The 17,575-nt window shown below is 35.1% G+C and overlaps 1 protein-coding gene across 1 annotated transcript in view; it reads right to left on the bottom strand.

Annotated features, from left to right (window-relative positions):
• The window catches only part of RIMS2 (regulating synaptic membrane exocytosis 2), a 601,915-nt gene that overhangs the window by 321,634 nt on the left and 262,706 nt on the right, over positions 1-17,575 (bottom strand). Inside the window, exon 4 of the mRNA XM_018058085.1 lies at positions 7,968-8,893. Coding sequence (XP_017913574.1) covers positions 7,968-8,893 — 926 coding nt within the window. The remainder of the gene's footprint in view (positions 1-7,967; positions 8,894-17,575) is intronic.

Genomic DNA, 17,575 nt, shown 5'->3' with positions numbered 1-17,575 from the left:
CGACTTCACTTTCACTTTTGATGTGATTGAGTTTTTAAATTCCATAGTGAAGCTCTAAAACTCATGTTACAATTGGAATAATTACTTAGCATAAAATTATTTTACCAATAGATTGAAATGAATATAAAACAAAGTAATAAATCTAAAAAATTTTACTTGTGAGAAAGTGTTCCTAATAAACAGCTAACTGAAGATTTTTAAATCTCCACATTACTAGAATTTATTAAAAAGAAATATTTAGTACACATACTTAACAATTCCCTTCATGTTTAATTAGTCTCAAATACCATAAGTCAAGATTTTCCTCAAATTTCTAATGTATATTGCCTATCATTTCAATAGTCTCTTTTCCTTATAAAGACATACAGTAAATTAATTACTTAAAAATTGTAAGAAACTTGAGATGATACAGGGGGGTAAATTTCACTATGGATACTGACATCTAAGCTCAGATATAAATACATAAAGTTGGTATCTTTGGAGGTTTGCCTTTAATATTTTAAAACACATATTTCTATCTGGAGGTTTGCAGTCTGTCTTCCCTTCCTTCTATTCTGGTCTGTTCTGTAAATTACCCCACCTTTATATCTACATACACTCTCTCCCAAAAATAAAAGGAAGCAGTTGTGTCACCTTAAAGATTCTAACAACATTAAATATTTCACAATTTATAGCTCAGGAGACTGCCGTATGCATTTTTCCTTGCATTTACTACCCCAGTCTCTCAAGAATTTACACAGAAACAAGAGACCTGCAACAGTCAAATAAAATCAATCAGATCAGGACCTGGAAGACAGGGAAAACTTAAACTCTCCACAGTTGATCTTAGAAAAGATCAAACTGCACATCTCTGCAACTGGACAAATGGTTGACAACATGCAACTTTAAAAAAAGCAAATCCCATACCCGCCGAGTGGCTGACCCATTAACTAGAGAACAATAATACCAAAGAAGTTCTCCTACTGTTGTGAAGGTTTGGAAAACCACTTCAGGCTTCCCATGTGGGGACCTGACAAAGGGACTAGGAATCTCCAGGGAATCTGACCTTGAAGCCCAGTGGGATTTGATTATAACACTTCCACAGGACTGGGGGAAACAGGGACTCCAGACTTCGAGGGCACAAACAAAACCTTGTGTGCACCAAGTCTCAGAGGAAAAGAGCAGTGACTCCACAGGAAAGTGAACCAAAACTACCTGCTAGTGTTGGAGGGTCGCCTGTGGTGGCGTGGGCCAGCAGGGGCTCACTGCAGGGATGAGAGGACTGCCGGCAACTGTCTAGAAAGGTCCCCTGTGATGTAAACACCCTTGGAGATTGCCATTAATCTGACCATAGAGCCCAGGGCTGGCTTGCCTCAGGACATAAAACTACCAAGGAGGGAGCTCAACTCCCCCCATCAGCAGGTAATTAGATTAAAGCTTTACTGAGCAAGGCCCTGCCCACCAGAGTAGAACCCAGTTTTCCCCACCACCAGTCCCTCCCTTCAGGAAGCTTACACAAGCCTCTTAGACTCCATCAGAGGGCAGACAGAAGAAGCAAAAAGAACCACAATCTCACAGCGACTAAAATGAAACCACATTACAGAAAATTAATTGGGATGAAAGCAGAAAGTTATGACCCAAATGAAGGGACAAGATAAAACCCCAGAAAAACAACTAAACGAAGTGGAGATAGGCAACCTTCCAAGACATTACTTTAGCTACCAAGGTCTGTATAGTCAAGGCTATGGTTTTTCCAGTAGTCATGTATGAATGTTAGAGTTGGACCATATAGAATGCTGAGCACAAAGAAGTGATGCTTTTGAACTGTGGTATTGGAGAAGACGCTGAAGAGTCCCTTGGACTGCAAGAAGATCCAACCAGTCCATCCTAAAAGAAATCAATCCTGGATATTCACTGGAAAGACTGATGCTGAAGCTGAAACTCAAATACTTTGGCCACCTGATGCAAAGAACTGACTCATTAGAAAAAATCCTGATGCTGGGAAAGATTGAAAACAGAAGGAGAAGGCAACAGAGGATGAGATGATTGGATGGCATGACCAACTCAATGGACATGAGTTTGAGCAAGCTCCAGGAGTTGGTGATGGACAGGAAAGCTTGGCAGGCTACAGACCATGGGGTTGCAAAGAGTCAGACACAACTGAGTGACTAAACTGAATTGAGTCAACTTTCCAGAAAAAGAATTGAGAATAATGATAGTGAACATGATTCAGGATCTCAGAAAAAGAATGGAGGCAAAGACTGAGAAGATACAAGAAATGTTTACCAAAGATCTACAAGAACTAAAGAAGAAACAGTGATGAATACTACACTAGAAGGCATCCATAGTGAGAAGCACAGATAAATGACCTGGGAGGCAGAATGGTGGAAATCACTGCCTCTGAACAGAATATAGAAAAAAGAATGAAAACAAATGGAGATAGCCTGAGAGACCTCTGGAATAGCATTAAACGCATGAATCTTTGAATTATAGGAGTCCCAGAAGCAGAAGAGAGAGAGAAAGGACCTGAGAAAATATTTGAAGAGTTAGCTGAAAACTTCAGTAAAATAGGAAAGGAAATAATCAACCAAGTCCAAGAAGCACAGAGTCCCAGGCAGGATAAACCCAAGGAGGAATATACCAAGACACACAGTAATCAAACTGATAAAAATTAAAGACAAAGATAAAATATTAAAAGCAACAAGGGAAAACTGACAAATAACATACATGGGAACTCCCATCAGGCTATCAGCTGATTTCTCAACAGAAACTCTATAAGCCAGAAGGGACTAGCATGACATATTTAAAGTGATGAAACAGAAAAACCTATAACCAAGAATACTCTACCCAGTAAGACTCTCCTTCAGATTTGACGGTGAAATCAAAGTTTTCCAGACAAGCAAAAGCTGAAGGAAATCAGCATCATCAAACCAGCTTTACAATAAATGCTAAAGGAACTTCTCTAGGCAGAAAAGAAGAGAAGGAAAAGCTCTACCTACAGAAAATAAAGCCAAAACAATTAAGAAAACAGTAATAGGATAACATAAATTGATAATTACCTTAAATGCAAATAGATTAGATGCACCAATCAAAAGACATAGACTGGCTGAGGAAATAAAAACGTGTGCATCTATGCACTTCCACTTATCACAGCACTCTGCTTGACCCCTCAAATTGTATGTAATTATTTTGTTTTGTTAGGTTAATCATGTTTCCATTATGGCTTGCAATTGTAATTATATTTTTTGCCTGGTTACTGATTATGAAAACTGATAAACATCTTTTATTATTAAACATTTTAATATTACATTAGAATATTAAGATTAAAATATTTCAAATAAGAAAATGTATTACATCTACAATACATCAATTAGCCACTGAACACTATTCTTAGACCTTTTCCCAGGTAGGTCTGGTAGAAGAGATGGAAGAGGCAGGAAATACTATGATTAAGTGAGTCACAAAATCCTAATAAAGGAAGTAGCTTTGAAACATTCTTGGCCATGATCCACAGTAAAAATATGTACTTTACACTGTGAGCATAAAGAACACATGCAACACTAAAATAATACTTTACAGATCAATTACCTTTACTCTGTGCAATTCACTTTGATATTTTCTACTCTGTCCTATTCTGGTTTCCCTTTTTTTTTTTTTTTTTTTTTAATTTTTTTAATACCAGTCATGACTCTCTCAATGGATTCTGAAAGGAAGAAGGGAAGGAGAATAATAGGAAGGCCTAGGGATGGAGGATATCCCACAAATATCCCACAAGGAATAACTGGCAATGTCTGGAGATACTTTGGGTTGTCACATTTGGGTATGGGAATGCTACTAGCCTCATTGACACTTTTTCCAAAAATAATAAAAAAAGCTAATGAAGAAAAGTCAAGATACAACACAATTTAATCTTTCCCATATTATTCTAGTTTCTCAACAGCTACAATTTCTCCTTATATTGGAGATAATGTTAAATGGGAAAAGGTTATTTAATTTCTTCATCCAAAGCTGAATTAAATTATGATTGCCCACTGGAAGAACATGTTGGCAGAAATCATACTCTGAAACAAATTATTAGGTAGATGAGAAAGACTATCTAAAAGTGTTCTACTACTTCAAGTTAGGAGAAAATAGTGATATGAATGAGTATAGTTTCTTCTCATGCTTAAGCAGTATTACATAGGATTTTAGTTTAACTCATACATAGCTTTATATTTATGTGAGATATTTATAAGTATATACTCCAAAATCCTGAAACAAAGCATAAGCCCTTAGAAGAGTATTACATATAAAAAGCTTTCAAGAATTGGACTGGTGCATTTGTTTTGCTTTTTCCGTCTTTATGTGGTAAAAGTAAAGGCACTGAGTTAGCAAAAAATAATATAAATAAATAACAGAATCTAAACCAAACTACTATAGATAACAAAACTTATTTTTCTTAGCTATTATGATACATTCAGGCAAATATGGAATGTGACCAAACTAGTGATAATTGGATATACCTAAGGGAGTAATATATTTTCTGGGAAATAAATTTTCTATATGATCTATGATAAAATTAAGATCTACGACTTCTCTTTATAGACTTTCATATTTTAATAAACATAATTTTCCTATCACTTATCACTTAAATGCAACTTCTATGAAATAAGGCTCTTAACTTGAGTTTTTTCACTGTATATTCATTTTCCCTAAGAGATAACTTATATCTTCCCCTTCAGTTTGTAATGCATTCTGCATCTCTCATTTGTTTTGTTTCCTGTTCATTTTTTCTGTTTTTTAATTGGAGGCTAATTACTTTAAAATATTGTGGTGGTTTTTGCCATACATTCACTTGCCAACTCTGGCATAAGGATTATTTTGAGCTGAAGATAACTGAGAAGAAGCAGATATAAGGAAAGCTCCCTGTCCTCTGCACATAGGCCTAAAAGCAGGACATAAATTTGTAAAGGTGTTCCCCTATGCCCTCTATACCAGAAAGGACATTATTTCATTACTCTGTATCAGCCCAGAGATGGCTCCAGAAGAATATGTGTAACAAAGTTTAATAGCTAGCCCTTATCTTCCACTGGATTCCCGCTCCAAATTTACCTTCCCACAATTGGCAGCTCTAGGAACTCAAGAAGTCTCTTGCCTTTCTTCTGTCATCTCTCTAAAAACTGTATTGTTCTTTGTTAAGATGCTATATGAACCTACATTCTAAACATTTCTTTGAGTTTCTTATAGCTGAGTGTGCATATGTATGCAAAATGCACATGATGATCAATAAACTTGTTTTTCTCTTATTAATTTATCAGCCTAATTTACACAAGAAACTAAGACACACAGATGGAAACAAAAAGAGCTGTTTTTTTTTCCTCGTCTACAAATTTCAGATTGACTTTAGAAATAGGATACTCCAAGCAACCAACTGGGTTATGACTGGAATGTTACTGCCCCCAACAATCATTTGGAAAGAACATGCATCTTCATAGTGTTTAGACTTCCCAATAAGGAACATAAAGTGAATCTCTACTCACATCTTCCTTTATGGTGCTCAGTGAAGTTGAATAGCTTCCTTCATGTAGGCCTCTCACATTTCTTATTAGATATTTTAAAATCACATTTTCTGTTTTCAGATCAGATTGGAAACCACTTTTCATTTATATTTCTAAGTAACTATTTTAAGTAATTATGTTAAGCAATTTAAGCAATTATTTTACCATCTAAGTGGCTCAGATGGTAAAGAATCTGCCTGCAAAGCAGGAGACCTGGGTTCGATTGCAGGGTCGGGAAGATGACCCGCAGAAGGGCATGGCAACCCACTCCAGTATTCTTGCCTGGAAATTTCCACGGACAGAGGAGGCTGGTGGGCTACAGTCCATGGAATCACAAAGAGTCAGACCCGACTGAGTAACTAACACTTTCTTTCACTTTATTTAAAACAAATTTCAGAAAGATTGAAAAGTCAACATTTTTTAAAAAATGAAATAATAAAAACATGAGGAGTATACAGTTAAATATTTAACTGATTTGGTGATGAATAACAAGTTTCTAGGGATAAAAGGATGGAAAAAAATCATGAAATATGCAAAGAGTTAGCTAAACTAAATTCAGTATTTCCAAATGACCAAAGAAAATTACTATTTCAACACCAAAATGGGAAATATATTTGTAATATATGACAGCTAAATGAGTAAAATTCTAACCATTTAAAAATATCTCATCAATCAATAAGAGCAAAACCAATTAACATGCAATAGGATCTTGGGCAGAAGAAATAAAAGGAAAGAACAGACAATTCATAGAACAATATAGCAAACACCAATAAACACACAAAACATTCATCTTCACAACCAAAATAAAATGACAAAAAGATAGTGGTCTATTCAAATGGCAAAAATTTGGAGCATTAAGACTGAAAACTCAAGCACGTCTGACAGGAGAATGGAGTGTTATAATCTTTCTGGAGAGCAGGCTGCTAATCTGAATTAAAAGCTTAAAAGATTCAAAGCACAAATAGGTATCTGTGAAACACTCAGAAAACAGGAAAAAAATTATGTACAAAGATAGCCATTAAAATATCATTTACACTAGCAATTGGAAGCAACTGCAACGACCCCAAGTAAACGGATAGTTAGTTTGTGGTACTTCCTTATGATAGAACACTAATGCAGTCATTTAAAACATTTCTGAAGAACATCTGAAGGCTTAGAGAAAAGCTAGTGATATGATATCAATTGAAAAAAATCAGAATACAAAATTATATAGTATGATACCAATTTTGTAAATATGCAAAATATATATGAACTGGAAGAGGGAATACAACAAAATGTTAGCAATAGCTATATTTGGCAGAAAGGACTAGGGATAGCTTGTATTTAATTCTTTATACTGAGGAATTTTTCAGATGTTCTGTAATAAACATACAGTTCCTTTTAAAAGGAAACACAAAAGACGTTATTTTTACAACTATAGCTAACAGGCATTTTAAAATTTGCCATCAAGTGATGCAAGATCAATGAACATTGGGGTACATGTGTCTCTTTCAATTCTGGTTTCCTCCGTGTGTATGCCCAGAAGTGGGATTGCTGGGTCATAAGGTAGTTCTATTTGCAATTTTTTAAGGAATCTCCACACTGTTCTCCATAGTGGCTGTACTAGTTTGCATTCCCACCAACAGTGTAGGAGGGTTCCCTTTTCTCCACACCCTCTCCAGCACTGTTTATAATAGCCAGGACATGGAAACAACCTAGATGTCCATCAGCAGATGAATGGATAAGAAAGCTGTGGTACATATACACAATGGAGTATTACTCAGCCGTTAAAAAGAATTCATTTGAATCAGTTCTGATGAGATGGATGAAACTGGAGCCAATTATACAGAGTGAAGTAAGCCAGAAAGAAAAACACCAATACAGTATACTAACACATATATATGGAATTTAGGAAGATGGCAATGACGACCCTGTATGCAAGACAGGAAAAAAGACACAGATGTGTATAACGGACTTTTGGACTCAGAGGGAGAGGGAGAGGGTGGGACGATTTGGGAGAATGGGAATTCTAACATGTATACTGTCATGTAAGAATTGAATCGCCAGTCCATGTCTGACGTAGGGTGCAGCTTGCTTGGGGCAGGTGCATGGGGATGACCCAGAGAGATGTTGTGGGGAGGGAGGTGGGAGGGGGGTTCATGTTTGGGAACGCATGTAAGAAAAAAAAAATAAATAAATAAACATAAAATTTAAAAAAAAAAAAAAAAGTGATGCAAGATCATTTTCAGAAAAAAAAACTAATTTCAAAAAATCAATAGAGTATTCTTCTATGAAAATTAATTATAAAGATATTCACTTTTTATAACTTCAAATTTTCTTCCATAATGAGCACCATTAAAGAACTTAAAAACAAAGGTTGTAATACCTATTAAACGACTACTCAGAAATACAGCTTAAAAGAAAAACTCTTATTAATTACATGCAAATGTATGATTGGAATATAGTGCTTACCTTTTTCACTTACACTCTCACTTTCAATCTCAACATCATCGCAACTGGTATATTCAGGTGTAGAAGCTAATTCCTCCTCTGAACTGCTCAATGAAACTTGGCGCATTTTACCTCCTTTCTTTGATTTATGAGGCTTTGGTGGTGGAGGTCTCACTGACTCTGACTGGTCAGAACTGAGAGAATCATTCCTTAACATTGTTTCCATTTTTTCCCGTTTCGTTTTCCTTACAGCAGAACTAGGATCTAAGTGGTGTTGTTTCCTTAGTGAGTCAGTACGTCTCACGTCTGGTCTATCAATGGGTATTGGACTCCTCCGGGGGGTAGGAGGACTATGGTTTGTGGTCCTTTGTGGATAAGAACTTGGTCCCTGAGCCTCTCGAGTTCTTTCCACTGAATAAGATCGCTGATTTTCCATGGCAGCTCTACGTTCAGATATAGATCTTTGCCTTGATGGTCGTTCCATCCTTAGCATAGAAATCCTGGAGTCTTCCAGTTCAGCATTGGCCAAAGAAACATCACTGTGCCTTCTCTCATGCCTGGCTCGTGACACTTCAGCATGGATCCGCATTTGTTCTTCATAGGGCTGTGGCTTGACTGGATAACGGGCCAAATTCGGATCACTTCGATAGCGCGCCTGGTATTCCTCCTCTCTCCTCTGTCTTTCATATTCATCTCTGCTCTCCACATCCTCGTCATCTACAATATATTCTTTGGAATGTCTATGACTTCTCCTGTTGGAGTCCCTATAATTTATATGATCAGACTCTTCATAAAACTGAGGTTCACGTTGAGACCTCCTATCAGCATAATCTGATGGAGATCTAGGCATTGCGCTGTCCGAAGTAGCATACTGTGAATATTCTTCTCTTTCTTCCCTTTGGTCGTATCGTCTATTCTGATCTCTGGGCACTGATGGACTTCTTTTCCTAAATAACCAAAGAAAAAGAATGATAAAAAGAGCAGAATTTAAGCAATTTCACATTTTACTGATTCACTGGAAGGTTGGATGGATAAATTCAAATAGTTCTTTTGCTTCTTTTTTTAATTTTGAAGTCATGCCATAACAAAAGTTTTACTGATACTCATTTTATTCAGTTCAAATGGGAAATTTAAAAGGTACTTTTAATATGCTTCTTCAATGGCATACCTCGTATGGAATATATATATGCCTCCAAATCAAATAATCAACATTTCATCTTGCTGCTGCAAAAGAGCCTTTATTCTAACTTTTTTGCTTGGCTCAATACCATTCGGAGAAGGCAATGGCAACCCACTCCAGTACTCTTGCCTGGAAAATCCCATGGACGGAGGAGCCTGGTGGGCTACAGTCCATGGGGTCACTAGGAGTCGGACACGACTGAGCGACTTCACTTTCACTTTTCACTTTCATGCATTGCAGAAGGAAATGGCAACCCACTCCATTGTCCTTGCCTGGAGAATCCCAGGGACGGGGAAGCCTGGTGGGCTGCCGTCTCTGGGGTCGCACAGAGTCAGACATGACTGAAACGACGTAGCAGCAGCAGCAGCAGCAATACCCTTACACTATCTCCCAATTGTTATTCAGAAGCTTAGAAAAATTTCACCTTCCTTTCTCTCTATTCCTGATACTTTGATTTCACAGTTACTTGAAAACATGATGAAGTTAAACTGATTGTTCTCTAGTTGTTTGGTCAATAATTTAGTCAACATTTTTTTACTAAAAAGTTGACTCTTAAAAGTCATTTTTCACTCATTATCTACCTAGATCATGCTAGTACTGGTTCATCTAAATCTTCATCTTATCATTATATTTCCAACCCTTTACTGCCCTAACTTGAGATAAGCAATGTAAATAAATACCAACTATGATAATTTATTCATTTCAAAAAGAAATCAGAAAGATTTGCTATGTTCACTCCATCTTCATTAAATTAAGCCTGGCTCCATTGACACTTCTGTCTTCTGTATCTAATATGTCCTTACAGCCTCAGAGAAACAGTTCTTCATTCAGTTTTCAACCTGCCCCTCTAACGCCATTCAAGCTGGTAGACCTTGCAATCACACAAATAACTCTTTGTCAACAAAATGTTCATACTGTCCTCTTCTCTGGCACAAACTCAAATAACGGCAAAGACACGAGAAGCAATGGAACTGGAATCATGAAGATGTCAGAAAACGTTTAGAATAACTGTTACAGAGATTTTGCCAGGACACATGAAAGGGTGGGGTCAGTTGAAGTTAAAGACGACAAAGACTAGAGACCTCAGCTGAGAATTTATTAGACAATATTTTTTGATCCAAAAGAAAGAGCAGAGAAAGTAATGATCCAATGCAATAAAATATCATTCTCCTCTAAAAAATCTCTTTTCTATCACCAATCCCCCATATCAGGAATGCAGTCTGTCAATGTATCAGTTAGAGTCTGTTAATAAAAACAAAAGGCACTCTAGGTTTTCCAGAGAGTCAGGGTTTCAATATAGAAATCAAAACTATACAATTGCTGACCCTGCTAAGTAATGAAGGTCAGAGACTTTAATGTTGTTCTCAGCCTGGAGAACCAAGGACAGGGTTTTCAAAATGGCCCTTAGGAAACTTCAGTGAATTCCAAAAGTCTTCGGGAATTTGCCACCAATTATCTCAGCTGATTACCACATTAGGGTGGTCAACTAACAGAAGCTTAATCCAGGAGCCACTAAAACTTTCACACCTGGCCATCTGCCTGCCAGCAGCTCTGCTTGACAACAGTGGTTTCTATCATTTCTTCTACCTTTCAAACCTCATACATGTGCATTGCTAGGCTTGACTCTAACCTAGAACCATAAAGGGAAAAGGACTACAGTAAATGAAGGAGCTGGCCTGTTCCCTTAAATGTTTTATGGTTAAGTAAGTGTATGTACTTAGAAAAAAAAGGACATTCACTTACATATTTACATATAAAACATTTAGGACTTAATCACAAATCTTTTAGGTTTGTGATTTACATAACAACAGACTTAAACAGTTTAAAATATACAGTCAAAACAGAGCACTCAAATTATACAGCATTAACTTAAATAATATCTATTTATGTGTATATTATGCATAATTCATTTTACTTTCTGTCATTATTTTTATACATATGAATAAAGAAAAGATATTCTAGTATGGGAGCAATGTATCATAAAAAGAACATTGGAGTTAAGGGATCTGGGTTTCTTAGTCCTACTTCTACTATTAACCAGTTACTCGAACCTTTACAGACATTTAATCTTTGGGCATGTACTTTAAAATGAGAGATATGGATTATACACATTAACTGAAATATTATTTTAACAAGTATGTATTAGATAAAAACTTAATGCCATGTAGACTGCAGCCGTGAAATTAAAAGACGCTTACTCCTTGGAAGAAAAGTTATGACCAACCTAGATAGCATATTGAAAAGCAGAGACATTACTTTGCTGACTAAGGTCCGTCTAGTCAAGGCTATGGTTTTTCCTGTGGTCATGTATGGATACAAGAGTTGGACTGTGAAGAAGGCTGAGCGCCGAAGAATTGATGCGTTTGAACCGTGGTGTTGGAGAAGACTCTTGAGAGTCCCTTGGACTGCAAGGAGATCCAACCAGTCCATTCTGAAGAAGATCAGCCCTGGGATTTCTTTGGAAGGAATGATGCTAAAGCTGAAACTCCAGTACTTTGGCCACCTCATGGGAAGAGTTGACTCACTGGAAAAGACTCTGATGCTGGGAGGGATTGGGGGCAGGAGGAGAAGGGGACAACCGAGGATGAGATGGCTGGATGGCATCACTGACTCGATGGACATGGGTCTGAGTGAACTCTGGGAGTTGGTGATGGACAGGGAGGCCTGGCGTGCTGTGATTCATGGGGTCGCAAAGAGTTGGACACGACTGAGCGACTGAACTGAACTAATAATATAAATTAGGAATACAGAAATGATTAAGAGATGATCCTTTGTTACAAGAAGCTGAGTGATTCTAAAATCCTCTTCCATTTCTTAGAGCTTATGATCTTATAATATCAGTACCACAACTTCATCAAGTTAATATGCCTAAATGAAAGTCTAAAGCATTGCAAAAAATAATGATAGTCTTATCAAGATGTAATTAACTTTCTAGTGCCAATTTTTAAAATATTCACATCTCATTATCTAGCTACTTATCTACTTACTACACTACAAATATATATACTGAGAGAGATGAAAATTTCTCTAGAGAACTCTAAAGAATAAGCAATTAAATAAGTTCTTTCTCAAACTGACCATCTGACCTCCATTAAATGCAGACTTTATGGAATTCAAATACATTTCAGTGTTTAAATAACAAATTGTTCCAACCTAAGTTAATAAATATACCTGTCTCTAAAAATCAGAAAAGAATTTTTAAAGTTTCATTTAAAGAGTGCTTAACTAAATTTTAATTTTCTTACAATTAAGTGTGTACTGAATAGAAATTTGTGTTTCCCCAGCACAAAATGCTATTCATTCCATTCATAATTACTTAATTGGCATTCAGTACTGATCATATTTCCCCAGCATAATACTACTCATTCTACTTGAAATTACCTAATTTTAAGTACTGTCCACCAAACCTTAAATTTTAACATACTTTTATATCTCCAGTATTTGTTCAGTCACTCAATAAATATTTATTTAGTGCTGACTATGGGCCAGTTATGATGCTGGTTGCTGGAAATACAACAGAGAAAAGGCACATAATATGTCTGCCCTCAAGAAGTTCTTTCTAGCGGGGAAGACAGCAAGCACATAAACACATTAAGCTAAATTCATATAGTAAGAAAACCTATGGAAGAAAATTGGAATGAGGTAAAATTACAAAAGTGACTGAGGGAAGCTTTCAAGAAAGAAGGTCTTTTCTAAAAAAGTACATTTGAACTAAGACCTGAATAACATGGTTATACTATGTATAGCCTATTCATGTAAAACATATAGCTTTGCTGGAAATGTCTTGGGTATTCTCATTTAGTTGCTATTCTTTCCCATTTTTTCCTTTAACTCAAAGCTGTTTTATGAAATATAAATGTACTAAATTCTTCACTGTTATTTTATTAAATCAAGGATTTTCCAGGATAGTTCATCACTAGAATCCATCTAAAATCAGGCCACTAAGCCTTTTTTCACATGCTCCTCCCTTTCAAAAAATTTCAGGCTTCTAAACTGAGTAAATTGGAATTTACTATACTTGGTAAATACCTCATTATATTTTGTCTCATCTCAGTTGAAAGTCAAAAGAAAAACAAGCAGACTAAATCAGAATGAATGGATATTGGTTTTACAATAGTATCAAAATACTTTCATGCCTAAAATTTCTAATACAAATTAATTTCTCAAATGTGGAATTTAAGACAAGTAACACCAATACAGTATACTAATGCATATATATGGAATTTAGAAAAATGGTAACAATAACCCTGTATGCGAGACAGCAAAAGAGACACAGATGTATAGAACAGGCTTTTGGACTCTGTGGGAAAGGGAGAGGGTGGGATGATTTGGGAGAATGGCATTGAAACATGTATAATATCATATATGAAATGAATTGCCAGTCCAGGTTCGATGCATGATACTGGATGCTTGGGGCTGGTGCACTGAGACGACCCAGAGGGATGGTACGGGGAAGGAGGAGGGAGGGAGTTCAGGATGGGGAACACGTGTATACCTGTGGCAGTTACATGTTGATGTATGGCAAAACCAATACAATATTGTAAAGTAATTAACCTCCAATTAAAATAAATAAATTTGTATTAAAAAAAGACTACAAGTAAATGAAGTAAAAAGTTGCAGAAAATGTTCACAGAAAATTGGATATTCTGAAGGAAAATAAACTTAGTGATGGTCTTTATCCTCACTGCACTCCTCTAGGTAATCTTACCCATTTCTATCCAGAAATTTCTATAATACTGCTTACATGTTATATTTCAAGAAGACAGGCACCCTGAATCTAAGGAGGGTGGCGCATAATAGGTGCTCAATCTGCTGAATGAAAGAACTGATTAAATAATTCTCTCTTAGGTTATCTCTGCTCCTCATGGCTTGCTCTCTGCTTCAGTACACAAACCCATTGATAGGCTAAAACAGTCTAGTTCTTCTCTTTCCCCTACTACTCCCAAGGCAGTCATTATATGTTAATTATTATATGTTAATTTGTCTTTTGTTGTTGGACTTCAGACTATTGTCTATAAAATGACTTCTTTGGCAAAAATGTATTTTGAGTGCCAATCCCCTTAGAATTAAACATTTAGAACAAGATCTCTTTGGAAATGAGGACTTTCTAGTAATATATTTAACATCATTATGGTTATTATGGGATAAAGACAGGAAGGAAAAAGGAATAGTTTATTCCCTTGAGGAGTTAACTTAAATTTCTGAAAGTAACAAGGGTATAAAGCAAATACAGTGAAACTTTTATAATCCAGGAAATATATATTCTGTTGTATTGATAAGAATACTTATTCATTACAGAATTTAATTCTAAAAGAAAGTATATTACTAATTAGACCTTGCTGCTGCTGCTGCTAAGTCACTTAAGCCAGCTATTAAAGTGATTTTTAAAAATCATACCTTAGAAAAACTGAATTCAATATTAAAGCCAACAATTACTTTCTTCTAGAGATTATGAAATTTGCCTGAAGCATGTGAATCACACTGTGGATGTTGATTTCCATACTATTTAAGTAAAATCCTCTGAAATTGGGATGACTATTGTCACAGTTACTTAACATGGAATTGGGTTGTTAAAAATATGCTCTGAGGTAGAGTACCTGAGAGTATTTAAGCCATGCTAGAAGCAGGGCAAGATACTCTAAGAATATTCTTACCAAACAATGAATCTGCTATCAGATATTCCAAAATATCCAAATACTCTGTCAAAACAATTTTTACCAATTATATCATTAGAATTATTTCATATATACTTTCTTTAAATGAAAATTGCTATATTTCTCAGACACTGTATTTTTTCAGGAACTGAAGAAAATCCAAGAAAATGTAACTACTGTACCTTTAAACTCTGCCTTCACCACTGGCCTTTGTAAGCAGGCCTTAGCATTTATTATTATCAGGTGGCAAACATTTAATAGGAAAAAGAATATAGTGGTAACTTGTACACTTCTCTAAATAATCATAAAGCATGTAACAGTATTTAACCCATAAATTTTAATTCAGAAAAATGGAACAATTCATCTGAGATGTTATATTTCACTTATTCCTTCAAAGGCCCTGAGAAATTAAAAGGCACAATCCAGTATTATGACGTTTTTAGAATAAAATGTATTTGTGACATTATGCAGTGTTTTAATTTTCACTACTATGCATCAATCTCTATTTTTAATATATAACAATATCAATATCTACTCATATTACTCTGTATTTACCTAATATCTGTTCATCTTACTTCTCTTAGTTGAAACTTAAGTTGATACAATTACTTTCTCTTTCACCATATTATAGTGGTCTTAATCAGAACTTGGAGAAGGAAATGGCAACCCACTCCAGTATTCTTACAGAAAATTCCATGATTAGAGGAGCCTGGTGGGCTACAGTCCATGGGGTGGCAAAGAGCCAGACATGACTGAGCACACAAGCAATTTACCTGTAACTAGTTTATAGAAAATCATGTGCAAAAATATCCTAAATCTACTTTAATCAGCAGCATTCTGTGTCCACTGCTTATAATTTTTGTCATCTGAACTAATGAGTCAATCTATCTCTGAATATTCAAGCTATACGTTCACACCTGATATTTCATTATAAATGTTAGGCATAATAGTTTGAGCAAGAAACTCTAATTAGTCTCTTTAAAATTCCATGTCTAAAAATCATACTGACTGATAGTGAAACTCCAAATAAAAAGATTTTTCCTCAATTAAAGCCACTTTCAAGAATATCCCAAAGGAAGCTCAATTTATATACTGTATATTAATTCATGACGTTTTTAACATTAGTTTCTATTTTAATATTTATACCCTTTAGCATCCTATGTGGTTTGTGTTACTATACAGCCTACAATACTTACTATATATAAAATCATGAAGTGACTGAAAATGTAATCCAGTAAACATCTGAAAACATTTACAAGAACAGCAAAAGATTATACAAAAAACTTCACCTTTAATATTTATAAATTTTTAATTCTGAAAACCTATGGAATTTTTAAGAATCATAGTGACATTGAGAGAAGAATGAAGAACTTGAAGATTACTAATTTCTCTAAATGCAAATCTGTATTATTACAATTAATACTACCTATATGAAAATCTCTTACTCATGTTTTTAGTAGAGATTACTGAATAATTATCACTATATTAGTATAAGAATAGAAATTATATTTGAAGAGTCAAAAATCTGAAAAAATCTCCAACTTTAGAAGCTAAATACAGCATGATATTGCTAAATAAATTGAAATGATACTTCCTTAATTGAATTACACAATGCTAACCATATAGTTTAAACATAACACTGTAATCAAATTCCAAAATCTGAAGCTGGTAAGGCACATTCAATCAAGGATTTAACAGATGCATACAACCCTGTAAAACATAAAATATGTAGGTTGTATCCCTATAATTCCTACAAAAAAGGAATTTTAACAAATCAAACAATTTATATTCATCATAAAACAAGAAAAGAATCTATCTTTTTTTACATTTCACAGTATTCAACACATTTTTTATAGTTTTACCTTTCTCTCAACCATGCACATCTGTCGAGCATGAAGCATCATGTTGACAAAAATACATCAACACTGTTCCAGGGAGTGCTTTCATTTAATCCTTCTAGCTCGAGCAAAATCATTGGAGCCATCCTTAATCAGATGATTTGAAAGTCTCTATTTGCTTACAATCATTATATTTCAAAACTCAATTACTAAAAAGTTACACATAAAACAAACTCATTCGCGTATAGAGACATAAAATCCTCTAGTGATAGGCCTGTTAAGAAAAAGGTTATTCTTTAATGTCGTTACTATGTGGCTGTATATAGCTCAGGTCAAGTAAGAATGTACTCTGTAAGAAGGATTATGGTACTTAGCTGATTAGTGCCTCACAATACTGAAAACTAAATGCATCCTACATCCAAGGCATTTCTGAGCACTATACTGAAAACAGACAGATTCAAAAAGCATAAACCATGTTCTCCTATATGAGTTACAGTATTTCTAAAATAACAGGATTCACTGTGTTTGCTATTGATAAGTCTACCACACTGCTTTCACGATAAAATGTACAGGGATAGTAAAAGATGGTGATGGTTTAACGGGACTACTCTGTCATTTCTTTTCAATAAGAAGTTTCTTAATCTTCACGAAAAGAGAGTGCTCCCTTAACGGTAAAATGAAAGAGGAAGTAGCAGTTTCTATAAAAATTAAATTTAAAAAATGTGCTTCATGAGCTAAGAATTTGGTTAGACACACAGTTTAAATCAAGCTTTGCTCACTTTTATCACTTCAATGCCTTTATTTAGTCATTCAAAAAACTAAAAAATAGAAGAAAAAAAAAGGTTACACCATGGATTTCTTTCTACCAAAAGCCAAATACCTAGATGTTAATATTATCCTTTTGATAATTATGTTTAAGTGATTCCAAATAAACCTATAAAACTGAGAAAAAGTCAG

The sequence above is a fragment of the Capra hircus genome, chromosome 14, assembly GCF_001704415.2.
Source record: "Capra hircus breed San Clemente chromosome 14, ASM170441v1, whole genome shotgun sequence".
Taxonomy (NCBI): Eukaryota; Metazoa; Chordata; class Mammalia; order Artiodactyla; family Bovidae; genus Capra; species Capra hircus.
The sequence above is the reverse complement of the archived record's forward strand: the minus strand, read 5'-3'. Positions and strand labels throughout refer to the sequence as shown.